The sequence below is a fragment of the Adiantum capillus-veneris genome, chromosome 21, assembly GCF_014529385.1.
Source record: "Adiantum capillus-veneris isolate H3 chromosome 21, ASM1452938v2, whole genome shotgun sequence".
In the NCBI taxonomy this organism is placed as follows: domain Eukaryota; kingdom Viridiplantae; phylum Streptophyta; class Polypodiopsida; order Polypodiales; family Pteridaceae; genus Adiantum; species Adiantum capillus-veneris.
This window is the reverse complement of record NC_140951.1, coordinates 47,752,716-47,771,969: the sequence shown is the minus strand read 5'-3', so window position 1 is coordinate 47,771,969 and position 19,254 is coordinate 47,752,716. Positions and strand designations below refer to the sequence as shown.

The following is a 19,254-nucleotide window of genomic DNA, read 5'->3' as shown; positions in this document are numbered from 1 at the left end:
GAGGCACGTTGAAATATGAATTGAACTCACATCTCCACCTCAGCGGGGGCGACCGGCAGCAGCCGGTGGTTCAGCCGGCATTTCGACCGGCAGTAAATTCAAAAATTCATTTGCCCTCTCTAAAATTTTACGTGAATTGAAATTTTTGGAATTGTGGGGCGCGCGGGTTTACTTTTCTTCTGTTTGTGGGATGGAATGTTTCTTCTTCGTGGTCGCCTGCCTCTCTCTCTCTCTCTCTCTCTCTCCCCTCCCCCCCCCCCCCCCGCGCGTAAGCTTCCTCTTCCTCCATCACTGCAAGGTGCCCATTTCGCTTGACGCGCGCCAACGGCTGACCAATTCCCTCTTTAGCAGAGAACCCACAACTCCGTCGTCGCACCTGGCGAAGTTCAGCTAGCGCTCTCCTCTCTCTCTTCTCTCTCTCGTTGATTGATTTCTCTGCAGGTTGTTGCTTTCTGCAGGTCCCATCGCCAATCTCCCTCCCTCCCTTCCTCTCTCTCTCTCTCTCTCTCTCTCTCTCTCTCTCTCACACACACACACACACACACACACACACACTGGGCGTTAATCAAGCCTCCTTTGTTCCATTGAAATCTTCCCCATCGGGATTTTTTTCTTCTAATTCTGCAGAACGATCACGGACTTTACTAGCCGAGTCTTCCATCGTTTTCATAAAAGGTGGGCCATTGCTTCACTTAAGGTCGCCATTCGTTCATCATAAAGATTTTATTCAAGGAGATCCATATGGGGAAGTGCCTGACGCTTGCATAACGCAGTATTCATCCTAATAAACATTTATTCTGAATGGAGGAAAGGCAAGAGCCTCTGCTATCACAGATGCGCCATCTTCAGTACCACTATCATCGCCATCCTCATTCTCCCATTTTAGATTGCAATTCTCCAAGGCAGGCAATGGTCATGGTTAAGAATGAATCTCTGGACAGAAATTTTATTGAGCTGTAGCTTCAAGTTCCATCAAATTTGTTTTCTTTGTCTCCGTGCACTGCAGTCAAAGAGTTTGTGGCTCCGATATGCTCTCTTTAAAGGCGATGACTCCTGCAGGCCATCGCAGTACGTTGGAGGAGATGCTGCAGTCTATGAATCATGAAGATGAAAGGCCATCTGACATGCCTCCGGCTTTGCCTCAGAGACCTACTTCAAAAGCTAGGTTGCCCTCCACAGCTCGCATGCGGAAGGCAGTTGCCATAGCAGTTGCAGTTACAGCTCCATTAGAGCATCATGATCATGATGCATCTAATAATGGGAACCATGTAATGAATGGACACGTATGTGATGACCCCCTTCCTTGCACTTCTATCAGCGACAGTACGGAAGTGGCTGATCTTGATCAATGTGGCAACAGCGATGTTGGCAAACTTGAGCCCCCTCCTGAGTCCATACAGTCTAACCTCAGTTTTAGCTCTATGTTGCCATCCAAGCTCATTCCATCAGATCATGCCGAGACACTTGAATCAGCTTCTTTTTCCTTTCCACGAGCAACGGATGCAGACTCCATTCCAGCCTCCATACATGATTCAAATGGTATGGAACACGGCACTACATCAGAATCAAAGGAGTTGGAGATTTTTGATAATGATCAGGATGTGGAGTTTCCCGATCGCTTCACAGAAACAGCAGAAGGTCACAACCTTCTTAATAAGAGGAAAGAAAGGACGAGAATGGAGTACAAGTGGCTTGACGGACTGAATAGTGACTCAAGGCCAGATGGTCTATCATATGATTATCTAAAATTAACTACATTGGATCCTCTTCACATGAAGAACAATGAATTGATGGAAATGGAGAAATTTTGCGAGGAAAGTGCAGATGCTATGAATTCCACTTCAGATTCAGACTCTTCAAAGTATGAAAACGGAATAGCAAATGAAGTTGGATTGAGCAAAATTGATGAAAGAGGCTCTGAATCACATTCAGAAAATTCAGCTAGCGAAGATGAGCATGTTGAACCAGTGTCAGAGCTGTTTGAGAGTGGCGACTTGGCAGTTGAAAATAGTAATGCAGTAGTTGAGGACTCAAAGACTTCTCTGGAGAATGGTAAAAGGCCTCCTGAGCCTTTCAAGCCAAAGACCGAGCGGACTAATGTAAAGAGGTGGAGGGATGCCCTCTCAGGTCTTAAGAAGGTTAGTCAAAATTGAGAACACTCTGTGATGAGATTTCTATTTTGCAAATGTTTCTAATTTGGTGCATCTTTAAAATTTGGTTTTAAAGTCTTTGCTATCTAAACCAGAGCCTTTAGGTTTTGTGTCAAAGAGAAAACCCATATTTTGTGGGTATCTGTGCTTGGTAATGAGCTTCTATTGATTGGCATTGTGAAACACTAAGAGCTAAATGATAATCAATAAACTTTGAGGAACGTGTAATTGTTATATTCTCTTCTCTTCTTTTGACTTGTATTTTTGTACTCATGCTTTTGTGCATTTTCTCACACAACTTATGCCACAACGATGGAATATTTCTGTCAGATGTAGCCTCATTAACAGTGTAGAAGGCTCTTAAGTTTGAGTTCACACATTTAAGTGTCAGAGGTTCACCTTCCCCTTGGTATTTGGTTGGCCACCTGTACACTTGTGAACTCTAGTTTTCTCATGCGCACATGCCTAGTCAAGATTGAGGGTTTGCGTACTTTTAGGCCCATTGTTTAGGTGGGCCACCCTTCCATGCTGTTGGCGGCTAGACACTTTTGGGGGGATGAGCAGCCTGCCATACTTATGGCATATGTGACTTAGCTTTGACACTTTTTTTTTGGGTGGGGGGGAGGGTGGTTTGGGGCAGCTGGCCCTACTAATGGCATACATAACACATCCCTGGCAGGATAGAAAGGGGGGAGATGCAGGACTTGCAATTTCAAATGCCACCCTTTTTTGTTTCTCGGACAAAAAGACTACATTCTCAGATGGCAAATAAGAGTCGGATGGCGATGCCTATAGGTGGACTCTGTCCCTATGGAGCATGTACATGTGTGTTTGGACCCTATGGCATAGGTGCTTGCGCTTTTGGCGCTTTTGGAGCATGGATGCATGGACCCATTGGAGGGATCATTAGAGTTATGTTCACCTACCAGATGCTTGTCCTCCTACTTATAGGCTCCTCATTACATGTGCACTGGACACCTGTAGGACATGCATCTCAGACACATTTAGGGTTTGCACTAGCACTTTACTCGTCTCAGGCCTGTTTTGGCCATTTCAGTAGTTTTAGGATGTGCATTTTATTTTTGGTCATAGTACTTGATAGAGATATTTGCCCGACCTTACCTTGGCTCACTATGTATGTGGCCTAATGTCACAAATTGGTGACGTGGCATGGTGACACATCAGACACACACACTCCCTTTGTCAGGCAGCTTTGGTAAAGGCGGCAGAAATGCTGACGTGGCAGATTTCCGGGATTTACGTTGTCTTGCTGATGTGGCACTGCCGTACGGACCCCCGTGTTTTGCGGCAATGTACAGATGCTTTTACCTACGCAAACCAGGGCTGCAAAATTCTATGCAAAGGCTTTTTGACAAGTTGCTTTAATTTTACCAAGCAAGGCTTGTGAGACACCTTGCTTTACTTTTGAACACTTTTAATTGGCAGCTTTTGGGGCTCTATTTTTAGCACCCCTTGTAAACTTATAAATTAGTGGGCAGGGCTCCCACTCTGTAGAGCATCCGGACGCAGAGTCTGAGGGTGAACCCCTCCCATTCCCTTGTACTTTGAACTCAGATTAATACAAAAAGAAATACCGAAAGGGGTGCCAGTCTTTGGGGCCAATATCTCTAGGCATGGAACTCCGCCGGGCCGTGTTGAATCAATTGTGAATTGTGAACTGTTTTGAAGTGAATCTCTGTTGTGTCGCGTTAGAATCTTGACTTGGAGTGTCGAAGTTTGTTACACCTAAGGGCTCTTTGTCCTTTGTCTTGTATCATTCACAAAGTTCACCGTGTGGAGTTATTGGGCTCGCCATTTGTTCTTTTGTCTTTCTTCTCTGTCATGCCATTGTCTCTTTCGTCTCTTCTTTCGCTGCACACTCCGACATGGTATTAGAGCATAAGGTCCTAGTGTGCTAGATCTGCCATCACCCTACCTTGGAGGTGCTGTGGCTGCATTTTCATCGCAAAAAGTGGTGCCTCTATAGCAACGTTTGGGCTTCCCCCTATGTTTCACCCGCTCGCTGATCTTGCCATCCATGCCCTCTTCCCTGCCTAGCGATTGCCCTCCATTTTGCTTCATATCAATGACGGGCAATGAACCTTGGAAAGTCTTTTTGCATCAGGATGTGGCATGCATGATTTCAAGATATGGTGTACTGGATGCAGGCTGTTGGTGTCGCTCAGTCCAATATATATTTATAGATTGTCCATTGTCCTTTTCTCATTGCTCATCCTTTATTCTTTGTTTGTGGAGGATTTAGTGAAGATGAGGAAAGGTCTTTTGACAGCTGCCTCGGACCTTAGAGGATTTTGAGCGTCAACCGTGGATCCGGAACCATTCTGTTCCGGACTCTAAGGGGTGGCAATCAGGGGAGAGTCTATAACATCCCTTGCTCAGTGGCCGCGATCGTTGTTTGGATATAGAGTTCATTGTTGGTAACTTTGGTCTGCGTAGATGGATACATACTCGGATTGCAGGATTGACCATGCAATTACCCCTTCTTGGAGTGAGGTGTACAGAGAACTGCTGATCTTCCTACTAAAGATGGATGGTGGGGTATGTTTGATGCTAGTTGTACTCCCATGGGTGCTCCCTTGGTTGCATACTTTGCAGTGGGTTCTGATTCAATGATAGAGGGTACTCATGTGAGGTTGGAGTTTGTTGCCATTCTACTTGAGGACTCCTTTCTCCTTGCTAGTTGGGACTATATTTGTGTACGCTCATCATGTAAACACCACGTCGTGGACCCTGTATTATCATCCGATGATGTCTACTCATGGCGGTTATGGATTTGAGAGGGGACCCCTCTGCATGTTTATCGTGGGACCTTGTGGAGTGGTGCTGGCCATCAGCTGTGGATGAGCGTAAAAGAGTCTCTTTTGGAGTATTTTGCTAGAATTGGTCAACATATTTTATTGCAGCAGTAGAGTTTGGATTGTTGGCCTACTTGATTGGAGTGTTGGCTGGATGCAGGCCTATCTCATGCCTTCATGTACAGATTTTGGTCCTTCCGTGGGATTTTCGGATCTGCCGCCATCTACTCTACTTCATGTGATGGATGGTTCATGTGGGTTTGTCAGTGGGGACATGGGTTGGCGATGTTGGCCATGGCCGGACCTGTTTGCTCTGCACCTTCCATGTAGATGAGTCTCGAGACTATGAGCTTGCCCACATGCATATCAGGTTGGGCGTGCATGCAGTTCGTGTCATGTCCCTATGATGCAACTGTTTTATGATGTTTTTCTTTCGATTTTGTGTGTTGTTTTCCTGGTCTTTTTTTTCCCTCTTTTGCCCTTTTTTCCAAGAGAAAATCTTCTATTAAAATAAACATCTCAAGGGCACGGCCTCAAGATAAAGTAAAATGAAAGAAAACCAATCACCACAGCGGCGTTTCTGCTTTCTCGTCTTTTTCTCCGCTCATGTCTTCCTTATTTCGGTGTGTGCGCGTTCTGTGTGGTGGGTGGAGCTTGCATTGTTTTGTCTGTACCTTCAAGGCTTGCTTTTAGTGTGTGTGTGTGGGTGTGCGAAGCGTGTCTTGTCAGGTATGGTGTTCGTTTTTGTTTGCTTTCTCTGGTATTTTCATTTTCCTTCTTGCTATCTTTGTTTTGTTTTCATGTTTGTTTATTGTTTTGTTTTGTTTGGTTTTTGTTTATTATTTGTTGTGTGTTGGGGTGTTGAGGTGCAGTTGGGTTGGAGCTCTACTCTCTCTACCAGGTTTTCCACCATTGGGCTTCTTCTGGCAGGTCCTAGAGATTCCTCTATTGTCTTCTTGGAGTTTCCTTCCCAGCTTGCGTCACAGGAGCCAACCTTCAGCAAGTGGACTATCTTCTGCTGTCTTCTTGAGCATCGATTTGGACCATTTACCAATGTTTGATTTGTGTCAATTGGGGTTGTAAATTGTGCTGATGCTCTTTTTGTTTTCTCTGGTAACGTGACTATCATGTTTGGGTTGTTTGGTGCTATACTTGATTGGACTCTTGATGTTTTACTTGCAGAATTCTCGAGTGTGGTGCCTAAGCTCTGACAATACATGGACGTTAGGAGTTGTACAATCTGCTACTGATGAAGAGTCAATTGTGAGCACTATTGAAGGGCAGGTATGGAGAGTCTTCTGTTTAGTTTCTTGAAGATCTTAGGTCATGAAATTTTTAGTTGATTAATATTGGATATGCAGTCACAGTCGAGGACTCGTCGTCGCTTACTAAAGTTACCTTCTTCCAAAATCTTACCAGCCAATCCAGTTATTTTGGAAGGTGTGGATGATCTTATTCAGCTGAGCTATCTCAATGAGCCTGCGGTTCTGCACAATCTTCGTTACAGATATGTGGACAATAAGATATATGTATGCTGCCAAACAGTTTTGTTCTTTTGTTCAAAAGAAAACTTTCTGCTCCAATATGAGCAAATTTGGCTCACTCATGCTCCTTGCAGACTAGAGCTGGCCCAGTTTTGATTGCAGTCAACCCCTTCAAGAATGTTCCACTTTACACAAGTGGTTTACTTGAATGCTACAAAAGCAAGAATAAGGAAGGCCTTGGTCCTCATGTTTACATGACATCAGAGAATGCATTTGCAGCAATGATGAGAGGTAGGTGATTTTTCCTCATCTTAAATTCCTACGTGTTGATCAAGCCTTGGGGTTTATGGTTGGACTTGGAATGATTGATTTCTAGCTGTAATATAAATTGCTCTGTGGCCTTTTGCCTAATGTTCTGTGCATGTTTTGAACAGATGGTGTCAATCAGTCGATTATCATCAGGTATGCTTTTGCTTTGTTGTCTAAAAGTTTGGGGTCTTCTTCTTCTAGGAGAAGAGATATTCTGCAATTTTTCTTGTTGTGCCTATAACATGCTATCATAACAATTTTTCAACTCGTAAGTTGGAGTGTTCTCTCATAATTTGTCGCCCTCTTTAGTGGTGAGAGTGGTGCAGGTAAGACAGAAACTGCCAAAATTGCTATGCAATACCTGGCGGCAGTTGGTGGAGGTGGTGGAGTAGAAAATGAGATTTTGCAAACCAACCCTATTCTAGAGGCTTTTGGAAATGCCAAAACCTTGAGGAACGACAACTCTAGCCGATTTGTGAGTACGCTCAAGTTGCAAACACGCTGCTGTAAAAAATCAGCTTGCAAGGTCGTTGGGTTGATGGGTTTGGTGTTATTGCAGGGAAAGCTTATAGATATCTTCTTTGAGGACTCTGGAAAAATTTGTGGCGCGAAAGTTCAGACCTGTAAGAGACATTGTAGTCCTGTCAAGTAATACTTACAGCGGTAGTTTAATTCAGAAATGAAAGCACATCATTTCTTGTGATGCAGGAGATATGCATGCCCTATGATTATGTGTGAGGTTTTTGCATGTCCTTTCTAACTCTAGTACTGCAATTAATTCACGTCATTTACTAATGGTTTTAATCGTTTTGTATTGGGGTGTGGCTCTGACATTGAAGATCTTCTTGAGAAGGTAATTAGTGGGGTCAAAGTGAAATTTATTATTGTGGGGACTCATTTTCTCAAGAGATGTTAATATTTAATTTGTTGCTGGCAAAATCAGTCACGAGTTGTTCAGCAGGCAGTAGGAGAACGCTCTTATCATATTTTTTACCAATTGTGCGCTGGTGCAGATGAGGCCTTGAGAGGTACCTGAGAGCTGGTCACAACCAGTTTCAATGTTTGTTGGATTTTGTTTCTTTTTTCCATAATACATGGCCATCTACATTCATTATTTCTGTTGGCAGAGCGGATCAGTTTGAGGCCTGCCAAACACTTTCAGTATCTCAATCAAAGCAACTGTCTACAGATTGACAATGTAGATGATGCATTGAGGTTTGAAGTCACAATGGTATGCTTGTTTATATCATGGCATGTTCTTTCTCGAAGGATATTACAAGCGTCTCTTGTCAACCATTGAAATCCAATGCAGGATGCAATGAATGTCGTGCAAATCAGCAAAGAAGATCAGAACAGTGCTTTTGCTATGCTTGCTGCAGTACTATGGCTTGGAAATGTCACCTTTTCAGTTATTGATAACGAAAACCACGTTTCTGTTGATGATAATGAGGGTGAGCTTGTCCTCTCCCTCCAGCGCTGTTCTGAATATTATTTAAGCTTAGGGCAGGCCTGACACACTAGTTTTGTTAAGATTATTACATGCCTGAATGGATCACAGCTTTGGTATGCTCACATAAAAGGTGTAGTAGGAGAATGATTCGTAAAGTTCAAAGATCATGTAGTGGTGAAACATAATTTTGTGTGTTTTCCCCCTCCTAAAGAAATTCTTTTCTGTGGATTTTCCTCGTGAAGTTCAAAGATCATGTAGTGGTGAAACATGATTTTGTGTGTTTTCCCCCTCCTAAAGAAATTGTTTGCCGTGGATTTTCCTCTGCATTAAAGATTTCTTCTCTTATCCTCTGAGCCTCATGCGCTTTTCCACGAGCTTGTGAGCAAAGATCCAACTTTTAACAGCTCTTACTATAAATCCTCTTAGCATACAGCCATCTTTGATCAATCAGACATAGTCTACCTTCCCCAGCATACAGGTAGTTCTTGTCCCAACTACTATGTATCTTACCTTGCTAGGATTTTAGCTCAACCTTGGTTCTGGACCTTGTCAAGGTAAGGTGGGTACGAGAAAGGGATTTGTAACGGTGTGAAAGATGTCTTTACAGGTAGTAATCAAGGAAAAGGAATTTTGGTTGCTTGCCTTGGCCCTCACCATGTTTGGGAATTGTACATGCTTCTGCTGAAATGTACATTCTCATTAAGAAGAACAATGATGCCCATGCCCCTCTAAGTTTACACGCTGCCCTTTGAATTTGAAATTTATAATGATTGCAACCCAATGGTGAATCTTTATGTAGTTTGAACATTTTGAACTTTCTAGCAGTGATATAAATATTGTTGCCATCACCTTTTGTCAAGGTGGAGAACATTCCGAAGTCTTAAACAAAGTTTGTTTGGCCTGGTGCAGCCGTCTTCCATGCTGCAGAGCTATTAAAATGCACCAAAGATCATCTTATGAATGCACTTTGTACTCGTAAGATCCGGGCTGGGCATGAAAACATAGTGCAAAAGCTGACTGCTTCTCAGGTAGGTATGCACACTGATCTTGCTATGGAATGAGACTAGACAGCTGCCAGGTTTAATGTCATGTTTTTCTTCATCCAGGCAGTCGACTCAAGGGATGCATTAGCAAAAGCTATTTATGCAGGCTTGTTTGATTGGCTTGTTGACCGTATCAACAAGTCACTTGAAGCTGGAAAGCGTCGCACTGGAAAATCAATAACTATCTTGGATATTTATGGATTTGAATCATTTGAGGTAAACTCCCTCTTTCAGTGATTGTAGATTTGGCCCTTGGTTGGGTTGTAATTATTGGGTGACCTTTCAGAAAAACAGTTTTGAACAGCTTTGTATCAACTATGCCAATGAGAGACTGCAGCAGTACTTTAATCGGCACTTGTTTAAACTCGAACAAGAGGTTATCCTTTGTACCTTTGTTTTGCTAGCTGTACCCTTGTTTTTATAAGTTCTAATTTGTAGAATCTGCGTTTTGGTAGGCTGAATAACCTACTTCTCTTTGATTGTCTTACCATTTTTGCAAATCTAGGGACTCCCATGTCACTTGTTTTGAGTTGCCTTGTGTAAAAAATGAGAACTTTTCAATGATTGTATGTGGATGTCCAACCTACTGATTGACATAAACGAGTATCTTGATTCCTGACATAAGAGTGTTTCAAAAAACACTGTGTAGCAGGGCTACAGTGTCGCACTGGACAGGCAGTTACAGTTGGTCTTGGGTTCACATCGAGTGGACTCTTGTCCGGGCAGTGACATGTGGCGAACACAGGGAGTGGTGGTCTAGTAGACATGGTAGTCTCAGATGCATCATAGTTTCTATGAGTAGAGTATTGTGTTCAGTCTAGCACCGCACATCTGCACTCTCCCTGTACATTTGAGAGCCTCGACACCCCCATTGTACTCGTGAGTCCTAGGCTTGTAGCTGAGTGTGCTGCAAGCCAAAGTCTGTACTAGTTCCATGAGTTAGTCAAATTCCATTGAGTTTGGAGTCTATTGTTGTGTCTTTTCAGTTTGCTTGTTCCATTGCTCTATAGTGTTTTCATTCTGTTGGAGTGAGGTTTCTTGCACACTGCACTGAGGAGCACCCACAGTAGAGAGCACGACACACTTTTCCTACTGCAGGTGCTCTCATTTTTGGCTCGCCCGGTGGGACCTCAATTGGAATCTCACTCCGCGAAGTGTACACGGTCAAGAAGCTGGTTAGTTTAGTCTCTCACCTAGCCTAGCCTGTTGGTCTAGACTTGTCTGCTCTAGCCTGGTGTGGTCCACCTTCGTCTAGCTGGTCTTCGCCTCGTCCAACTTGATCTAGCCGGTCTAGTCTCTCGCCCTTGTCTAGCTGGAGTAGTCTAGTCTAGTCTGATCTAGTGGGTCAAAGGTCTTCGTGCTTGGAGCTTGGGTGGGTCACTACGGAGCCCTCTGCAATACTACCACAAAAAGCACCAACCTTTCTTGCCGAGTAGAAGTCCTCCACCCCCACTCCCTCAACCCTCTCATGCATCTCCCTCAACCGGTTCCTCACCATATGTGTCGCCTTCCCAATTACACTTTTCACCAACTGTGTTACAACAGACTCCTAAGCAGGCAGCAATGGAGGAGCTGACAAGCATATTGGCCAAGGTGAACATAAAGTTTCCGATTTCCAAGGGACTCTCCACAGAGGATGCAGATGACCATGCTAGGAGGTTTGTATCCCTCTGCAGAGGTTGGGGCCTAAAGAGAGAAGATGCCTACCTAGTGCTCTTTCCGTTCACTTTGGATTGCTTAACAGACAAATGGTACAACCAGTTTGCAGAGAACCACTCTAGGACTTGGGCAAACCCTAAGGCGACAGTTCTGTGAAGCTTTCAGACTAGGTGATTTTCAAGAGAAGGTTTTGAATGAGTTGGCAAAATAGTGCTTCAACCAGATGAGACTTTTGCAGAAGTCATGACTAGAATGAAGTCTCTGGTCGCCAAGCTTCCCAAACAACCAGGAGAGTTCATGGTCAAGAAGGGGGCGGAGAAGGCTCTCCCCAAGACATCTCATGTCACAAAGTGATGATGTGGCATATCCAATTGGAAAGGAATGGCCGAGAGGACAAGAAACACTGAACCAAGAAGATGGCCGATGGGGCCTAAAGATGGCCGAGAGGACAAGAAACACTGAACCAAGAAGATGGCAACTTAAAGAACTTATGAAGCACCGGCGGAGGGGCCTAAACCCGATTTTTCAAAAGCTTGAACTCTGACTGTCGATACCCGTAAATTGCGTTGACATGGTGACGTGGCAGGTTGTACGGAATTCTACGTTTTTTGTGTTGTTGTGATGACATGGTAGGCTGTACGGATTTCCACGTTTTACGTGTTGCTGGCTGTTGGTAGATTTTCGCGAGAGCTTTTGGTAGCAGATGCTTTTGGGGGTGGTGCTTTTAATGCTTTTGGGCATCCCTTGTACTGTTTATAAGTGCCCTTTAAGCCACTCTTCCGGAGAGCATATGGACGCAGAGTCTTGGAGAGAGTTGGAGCCTCGGGAGTCTTGGAGAGAGTTGGAGCCTCGGGAGCTGTAGTTTGGGAGCATAATAATAAAGAAATTCCGGAAGAGGCGCGAATCTTTGGGGCCAATGCCGTCTTGGCTCGGAACTCCACCATGCCGTGTTGACTCTCCTTCTCTCTTTCTCTCTCTCGTCAAGTGATTTTGAAGCTTTTGTTCGTGTATTACTATTGATTTCTCGCTTGGAGTGTTCAAGCTTGTAACATTGGTATCAGAGCACATAACAATTCTTCTTCTACGGAGGATCCGGTCCTTTTTGCAACACACATCGGTTCTTGCAGAGAATCTGATGGAAACCACACTTCTTTGCGGGGAGATAAAGAAAAGCTGAGTTCCAAATTGGGAATTGAAGAAACCAATGTCGATCTAGGCGAATTTTTGGTGGGGAATTCTACTAGGCCGGAGTACAAACGTCAACTGTAGGTTGACACATGTGTAAAAAGATCGATCAAGTACTCCCGAAACCCCTAGAAGAAGCAGCAAAAGAAGTTTTACCAACTTGCAAAGTCTTGTCGAGTGGCCTATTTCTAAAGAGGAGTTCCCACCAACTTATGGGACTGCGTCCGATGGGGCTCAGGTGACCAAAAGGCATCAAAATAAAGCACCCACCCACTCAAAAGAATGGCGGGCGAGAGGATGATGATGTGGCAGGTGTCACAAAATGGTGGCGTAGCAGGCGCCCGGACAAACACACACACACACACACGTTGACGTGGCAGGCCGGAAATCACGCTGACTGGTTGATGATGTGGTAGCTGTACGTGTCACAAGGCGGGCACCACGTGCCAATAGAAAAGAACAGATTGAACAACTTTAAGCACTTCAAATAACAACCGAACTGAAATGGAGAGAGAGACGACACGCGACACGGAGTGGCGGAATTCCACCCCAGAGAGTATTGGCCCCAAACCTTGGCGCCCCTTTCGGTATTTCTTTTTATTGCATCAACATAGTACAAGCCGGTACTCTAGACTCTGCACCTTCGTACTGAAGCATGCCAGAGAATGAGCCCTAGCCTGATATTTAAAGGCCCTTGGCCTAAAAAGCAGTTTACATGAAAAGCTTTCAAAATCAAAAGCTTCTGATCCAAAATAACAGTTAAGAAAGGTTTCAAACTCAAAAGCTTCTGGTCCAAAAAGCAATGCCAAAAGCTGCAAGCGTAAATCACGGAAATCCGTACAACCTGCCACGTCATCATGCTAGCGCAATTTTCGGAAATCAGCCACGCTGTTGCAGTTTTAGGGTTAGGGTTTCCAGAATTAGGGTTTGCAGGTTTTAGGGTTAGGGTTTTCAGAATTAGGGTTTTCAGCAGTTAGGGTTTCTGGAATTAGGGTTTCAGCAGTTAGGGTTTCCAGAATTAGGGTTTCAGGCAAAAATTAGGGTTAGGGTTTTCTGCACTCGGGCAACCATGTCATCACTTTGTGACACTTCTTCTGTTGCTTGTTCTTCTTAGGGTTTAGGCCCCTCGGCCGGCATCTGTAAGTTGGCTCCATTCTTTAGGCTTTGACACGTCAGCAGTTTGTTACAGTACGGACGCCCGCAATTCGTGCTGACATGCTCAAGTGGAAGCTGTATGGAATTCTGTAATTTGCGCTGGCTGCTTTTTGCTAGTTTTTGAGGACGAGTTGCTTTTGGAACTTTTGCTTTAAAGTTTAAAAGCTTTTGGGACAGTTTGCTTTTGAGTTTAACTTCTTTTGGGGCTCTGCTTTTTGGCATCCCTTGTAAGAATAAAAGTGCTCTAAGGGCCTCACTTCTTAGAGCATCTGGACGTAGAGTCTGAGAGCGGAGGACCCTGCGGGAGTTGTACTTTACTCAAAGATTAATATAAAAGAAATACCGAAAGGGGCGCGAGTCTTTGGGGCCAATCTCTCTGGGCACGGAACTACGCCGGGCCGTGTCGACCAAATTGAAATGTGATTTTAAAGTTGTGAAGTATTTTAAGTGATTCTCTCTTGTGTCACGATAGAATCTAGACTTGGGATGCCCAAGTTTGTTACAATGGTATCAGAGCATCAGGCGTGTGCTTTTCTCAGAGCATACCGGTCCTATCAAATTGCAGACATGGCACTCTTGGAAATTGTTATTTGAGGTTTCTTCGGGTCCGGACCTCTTACTTATTAGTTTAATTGCATTTGAGGCTCTGCTTTTGGCATCCCTTGTAAGAATAAAAGAGTCCTAAGGGCCTCACTTCTCAGAGCATCTGGACGCAGAATCTGAGAGCAGAGGACCCTGCGGGAGTTGTACTTTGCTCAAAGATTAATATAAAAGAAATCCCGAAAGGGGCGCCAGTCTTTGGGGCCAATCTCTCTAGGCACGGAACTACGCCGAAGCGTGTCGACCAAATTGAACTGTGATTTTAAAGTTGTGAAGTATTTTAAGTGATTCTCTCTCGTGTCGCGACAAAATCTAGACTTGGGGTGCCCAAGTTTGTTACAGTGGTATCAGAGCATTAGGCAAGTGCTTTTCTCAAAGCATACTGGTTCTATCAAATTGCAGACAGGGCACTCTTGGAAATTGTTATTTGAGGTTTCTTCGGGTCCTGACCTCGGACTTATTAGCCACTCCCACCCTTCATACATCGCGCATCGGGCGCATACCCATCTTCATCGCTCTGTCGTACAGGGCATAAAGCCATAAAGAATCCCACATTACTTATAGATTCCAGCAAGAATCAGTCGACTTCTTCTGCATCTGCTAATGCGGGAGGAGATCATGAAGAAGATTCTCATGATCAAACAGAGGAAGAGTACGGCCCACCTCGGCCTACTCAGTACGAACTTGAAGAGATGGAACGTCGACAGTAGGTTGACAAGGCAACAAAGCAGATGATTAAAATTGCGAAGGATCCAAAATTTGCAAAATTTTTGTCTCAGCAATCCATCGCAGAAGTGCACACCCAGTGGAAAAGCCACACAACCACCCATCAAACTAGCGATCAAGAAGCCTCCCTACTCCGAGAATGTTTATTGAAGAAGAACTCCATGATGTGGTCCACGCCCAAATCAATCAGCTTTTGGACATGAAGCAGCCGTCGGAAAAGCAACTGAAGCAACGTAACAAGGGAACTAATTTCCCCGGTTACTTGGGTCAAAAATCCACTTTTGAAAACGCCAGAAAGCAGAAGAAGCGTGTATGCTTCGAAGGATTACCCAATTCGTCCTCATCTTCTGACAACTCGGACACCTCATCTTCTTCTGACTCGAGTGATGAGGACAGGAAGGACAAGAAACGACGGAAAGATCACATGTTTTATGCAAAAAGAAAGCATTTTTACAGAGCCAATCAAGGATTCTTACTGTGAAAGATTCTGGGAAATTTTTCTACTTGTTTCATCCTTTGAGAAGATCAATTTCAAGGAGCAGATCTAACGATTTTGTTGTGGGCTTCCCAAAGAAATTCGAGACTATTATCTCGAAAGGGAGTTCGAGTCTATACAAAAGTTGATGCGACACGCGAAGCGGGGATTTGCTATACATTCGGGTAAATTGACTTACCCATCAGATGAACCTTCAACAAGTCATAGCAGAAACAATCGACGAAGAGATAGACGACCTTCATTGACAGAAGACCAAAGAGATGAATTCTAAAGCAAGAAAGTGTTTTGAATGTGGAGAACAAGGACATATCGCTACACAGTGCCCCAAAAGGGCACAGGAATCAAGATGAGGCGATGCTCGTTCCAGAACAGATTTTTGAACGAGCATTATTTTTCTTTATGAATTTATGAAACAAGACTTTTTTGGAAGATGATTTTAAATTTTGAATAAAACTAATGTTTTATGAAAGAATCTGTTAATTTTGGAAAAAGAGCAGAATTAAGAATGAAATGGAGCAGTGACAGCTCCCTAATGAACCTGATAACGAATCAAGAATCACGACTGATTCAATGGAATGAATGACTGGACCACTTTGTTCAGTATGAATTTAGTGATAAATTGGGATCCCCGGAAATGATTCTCGCACACGACAGTGCTTGAGGCGAACGATTCTCGCACACGATAGTGCTTGAGGCGAATGACTACTTGCACACGACAGTGCTTGAGTCGAAAAAAATAAATTAAAAAAATATCTCTATAGACATGATCGCAATATGGGATTAGTTAACCCGACATCAATGAGGTCCAGAATGGATCTAGATGTGGTTACTAAATACGTTGCTTGCAGTCATTGTCTGAGATTTGGAATGAATTTGATTGTGATTGATCGTCATGTGATGTCATGTACAGTGATGTGATTGTCGTCTTTGTACAAGTGCTAGATGTTCGTGTCTAGTGCGTCGGTACTAACAATTAGTGTCTACTAAGATAGTTTATGGCCTTTGTCTGTTTTGCAGGCGTAATCGAGGGCGATTACAATTCTTTCAAGAGGGGGGGGTATGTCACAAACTGGTGACGTGGCAGGCCCCCAGACAAAAAACACACACACACACACACACACACACGTTGACTACTGACGTGGCATGCCGAAAATTACGCAGACTGGTTGATGACGTGGCAGTTGTACGTACGCCCGCAATTCGCGTTGACATGCTGACGTGGCAGCTGTACATAATTCCGTAATTTGCGTTGGCTGCTTTTTGCCAGTTTTTGAGGACCAATTGCTTTTGGAACGTTTGCTTTTAAGTTTAAAAGCTTTTGGGATAGTTTGCTTTTGAGTTTAACTGATTTTGGGGCTCTGCTTTTGGCATCCCTTGTAAGAATAAAAGAGCCCTAAGGGCCTCACTTCTCAAAGCATCTGGACGCAGAGTCTGAGAGCGGAGGACCCTGCGAGAGTTGTACTTTGCTCAAAGGTTAATATAAAAGAAATACCGAAAGGGGTACCAGTCTTTGGGGCCAATCTCTCTGGGCACGGAACTACGCCGGGCCGTGTCGACCAAATTGAACTGTAATTTTAAAGTTGTGAAGTATTTTAAATGATTCTCTCTCTTGTCGCGACAGAATCTAGACTTGGGTTCTCAAGTTTGTTACAACAGGCTTTTACGGACGACCCGTAATTTACGTTGACATGTTGACACCTATATGGATTTTTGCGTTTTACACTGATGATGTGGCAACTGTACAGCTTTTCGTGAAATGTGGTGGCTGATTTTCAGCGTCAGCTTTTGGGCCTTTAAATATGAGCCAAGGACTCATTCTCTGGCATGCTTGTGCATGAAGGTGCAGAGGGTGGAGTACCGACAATGTACTGAGTTCAAGCAATATAAAGAAATACCAAAAGGGGCGCAAAGGTTTGGGGCGAGTGCTCTTTGGGGTGGAACTCCGCTACTCTCCGTCTTGTGTGTCGTGCATCTCTTTAAGTTTAGTGTTATTTGAAGTGCTTAAAGTTGTTCAGTCTGTTCTTTTCCGTTGGCACGTGGTGTCGTCCCCCGTGACAGTGGTATCAGAGCTTCAGGCGTGTGCTTTCTGAAAGCATACCGGTTCTACCAAAGAGCATATAGAGCAAGGTGGCGCTTTCAAAGTTTACTGGAAACTTTACTAAAGAATCATGTCCCGATCCCGGACTTATCAGTCACTCCCACCATTACTCCATCGTGCATCGGACGTGCTCCCGTCTTCATCGCTCAGTCTTACAAAGCATAATCCATAAGGTATTAAAGATCACTTACAAGAGAAGAATCTAATTTTTTTTGGTGGTTAATGGGAAAAGAGCGAGTTTTTCTTGCTAAAGGTACACTTTCTAGGACACATCGTCTTTGCGGAGGATGTAAACATGGACCCGGCCAAGGTTGAAACCATTAGAGATTGGCCAAATTCGAAAAGTGTACATGAAGTTCTTAGCTTTTTTGGCTTATGTTCATATTACCGGCAGCTCATTCAAAAGTTTGTGGAGATTGCTTCTCCATTACATGTTTTGACACAGAAAGGGGTTCCTTTTTCTTTGGGACCATCTGAGATCGCGGCATTTAAGACTCTAAAAGAAAAGTCGATGACGGGTCCAAGTGGTACTACCAGATCTACAAAAGCTATTTGAGGTTTACTATGATGCATGTGGTCGTAGTTTGGGAACGGTCTTAATGCAAGAGGGCCATGTTGTAGCTTATGAAGGTAGAGATTGCACGGGTTTATGAAAAGGAGCTATTAGTGGTTTTCCATGCTTCTACTCAATGGTGCCATTTTCTACTTGGAGCCGATTTTACATGTTGACTGATCACCAAAAATTTGAGATACTTCTTGTCCCAGAAACAACTCTTGGACAAACACATGAGATGGGCAAATATTTTATCGTAGTTTCATTTTCAGATCATTCATGTTAAGGGAAAGAAAAACTTGGGTGGCGGACGCGTTGTCTTGCAAGCCATAGATATTGGCTATTTCAGCGGTTCACCATCAGAATTTCGAGGATATGGTTGATCAGTACGCCACAGATCCAAATTTTGCAGATATCTTTGACCGGTTGCAGAGTGGGGGTCTAGACAGTTGCGCTATGCTCTAAAGGAAGGTTCTTCAATACAGAAGACTATGTTGTGTGTTACTCGGGGGTTGAGGAACAAGGTTTTGACAGAGTATCATTGTCCATCTTTTGCGGGCCATCGCTGCATTGACACCACTTTGAAAGGTGTAGAAAAGTATTTCTATTGGCCGAGTCTCAAAAAGGATGTGGACTAGTTTGTTCGTAGTTGTTTGGTATGCCAAAAGGTCAAGTTTGATTGGTAGAAGGCATAGGTCTCCTACAACCTTTACCTATTCCTAGCTCACCTTGGGAGAATATAGCAATGGACTTCATTTTTGATCTTCCCAAGACTCAGAGCGGGCGTGATGGCATTTGGACAATCATTGACCGATATATCAAACATTCTTGAATCTATAGAGATCCCTGGTTCATGAGCTTGTTTGGAGGGCAATCTGGGAGAAATTAGGCTTGAGGAAAAACGTAACAAAATTTCAACGTGCGAACTATTTTACAAAAACAAGTAAGGGAGGGAGAAGCTTAGCAAAGAGAAATTGTATTAATCAGGCCAACACGTTACGACCCTTATTGGGTCTTATCATGGCACTTGATACATTCTCTCTTTAAGCTTATATAGACGATTGAGCTTGGAGGAGCAAGGAGGGGAGTCACTTTCAAGCATTAAAGTCAAGGCTTTTCAAGCTAGTTTACAAACTTCAAGGTTGGATAGGAATTTATCAATGGAATATGAGAAGTATCCTCAGTGGGGTGGTGCACGAACTCTTGGGGCATTTAATCCGAGACAAGAGAGTTTATGGGTACACCAAGAATATATATATATATATATATATATATGTATATATATATAAATTTTTTTTTTCCCTAGAAAAATATCCTTCTATTAGTTAATGAAAACTGCCCATAGGGCTACATCCACCTCTGCAAGAGAGGGCTACAACAAGCATGATGGGGAGACTCTCCCAATGAAAAAACAACATATATACAATGACGCTCAATCAAGAGATGGGAGGAGGGAAGAGCCACACAGGTGGACAGTAGTGCCATCTGAGCACCCCCTGGACCATGGTGAAGAAAGGCCCAGGGCGCCAG

At 43.8% G+C, this 19,254-nt stretch overlaps 1 protein-coding gene across 5 annotated transcripts in view; it reads left to right on the top strand.

Annotated features, from left to right (window-relative positions):
* Positions 1-253: 253 nt before the first annotated feature.
* The window catches only part of LOC147430908 (myosin-1-like), a 35,523-nt gene continuing 16,522 nt past the window's right edge, over positions 254-19,254 (top strand). For 2 of the 5 annotated variants that reach the window (XM_086493445.1, XM_086493444.1), the window contains exons 1-14: positions 890-2,138; positions 6,149-6,250; positions 6,334-6,495; positions 6,585-6,741; positions 6,885-6,912; positions 7,069-7,234; positions 7,319-7,382; positions 7,599-7,612; positions 7,703-7,787; positions 7,887-7,990; positions 8,072-8,210; positions 9,119-9,237; positions 9,316-9,468; positions 9,539-9,628. In XM_086493445.1, the coding sequence (XP_086349571.1) occupies positions 1,029-2,138; positions 6,149-6,250; positions 6,334-6,495; positions 6,585-6,741; positions 6,885-6,912; positions 7,069-7,234; positions 7,319-7,382; positions 7,599-7,612; positions 7,703-7,787; positions 7,887-7,990; positions 8,072-8,210; positions 9,119-9,237; positions 9,316-9,468; positions 9,539-9,628 (2,493 nt within the window). In that variant the 5' untranslated portion in view covers positions 890-1,028. Of the gene's footprint in view, positions 2,139-6,148; positions 6,251-6,327; positions 6,496-6,584; positions 6,742-6,884; positions 6,913-7,068; positions 7,235-7,318; positions 7,383-7,598; positions 7,613-7,702; positions 7,788-7,886; positions 7,991-8,071; positions 8,211-9,118; positions 9,238-9,315; positions 9,469-9,538; positions 9,629-19,254 lie in introns of all 5 variants that reach the window. The other 3 variants (XM_086493443.1, XM_086493441.1, XM_086493446.1) reach the window with 2 other exon arrangements.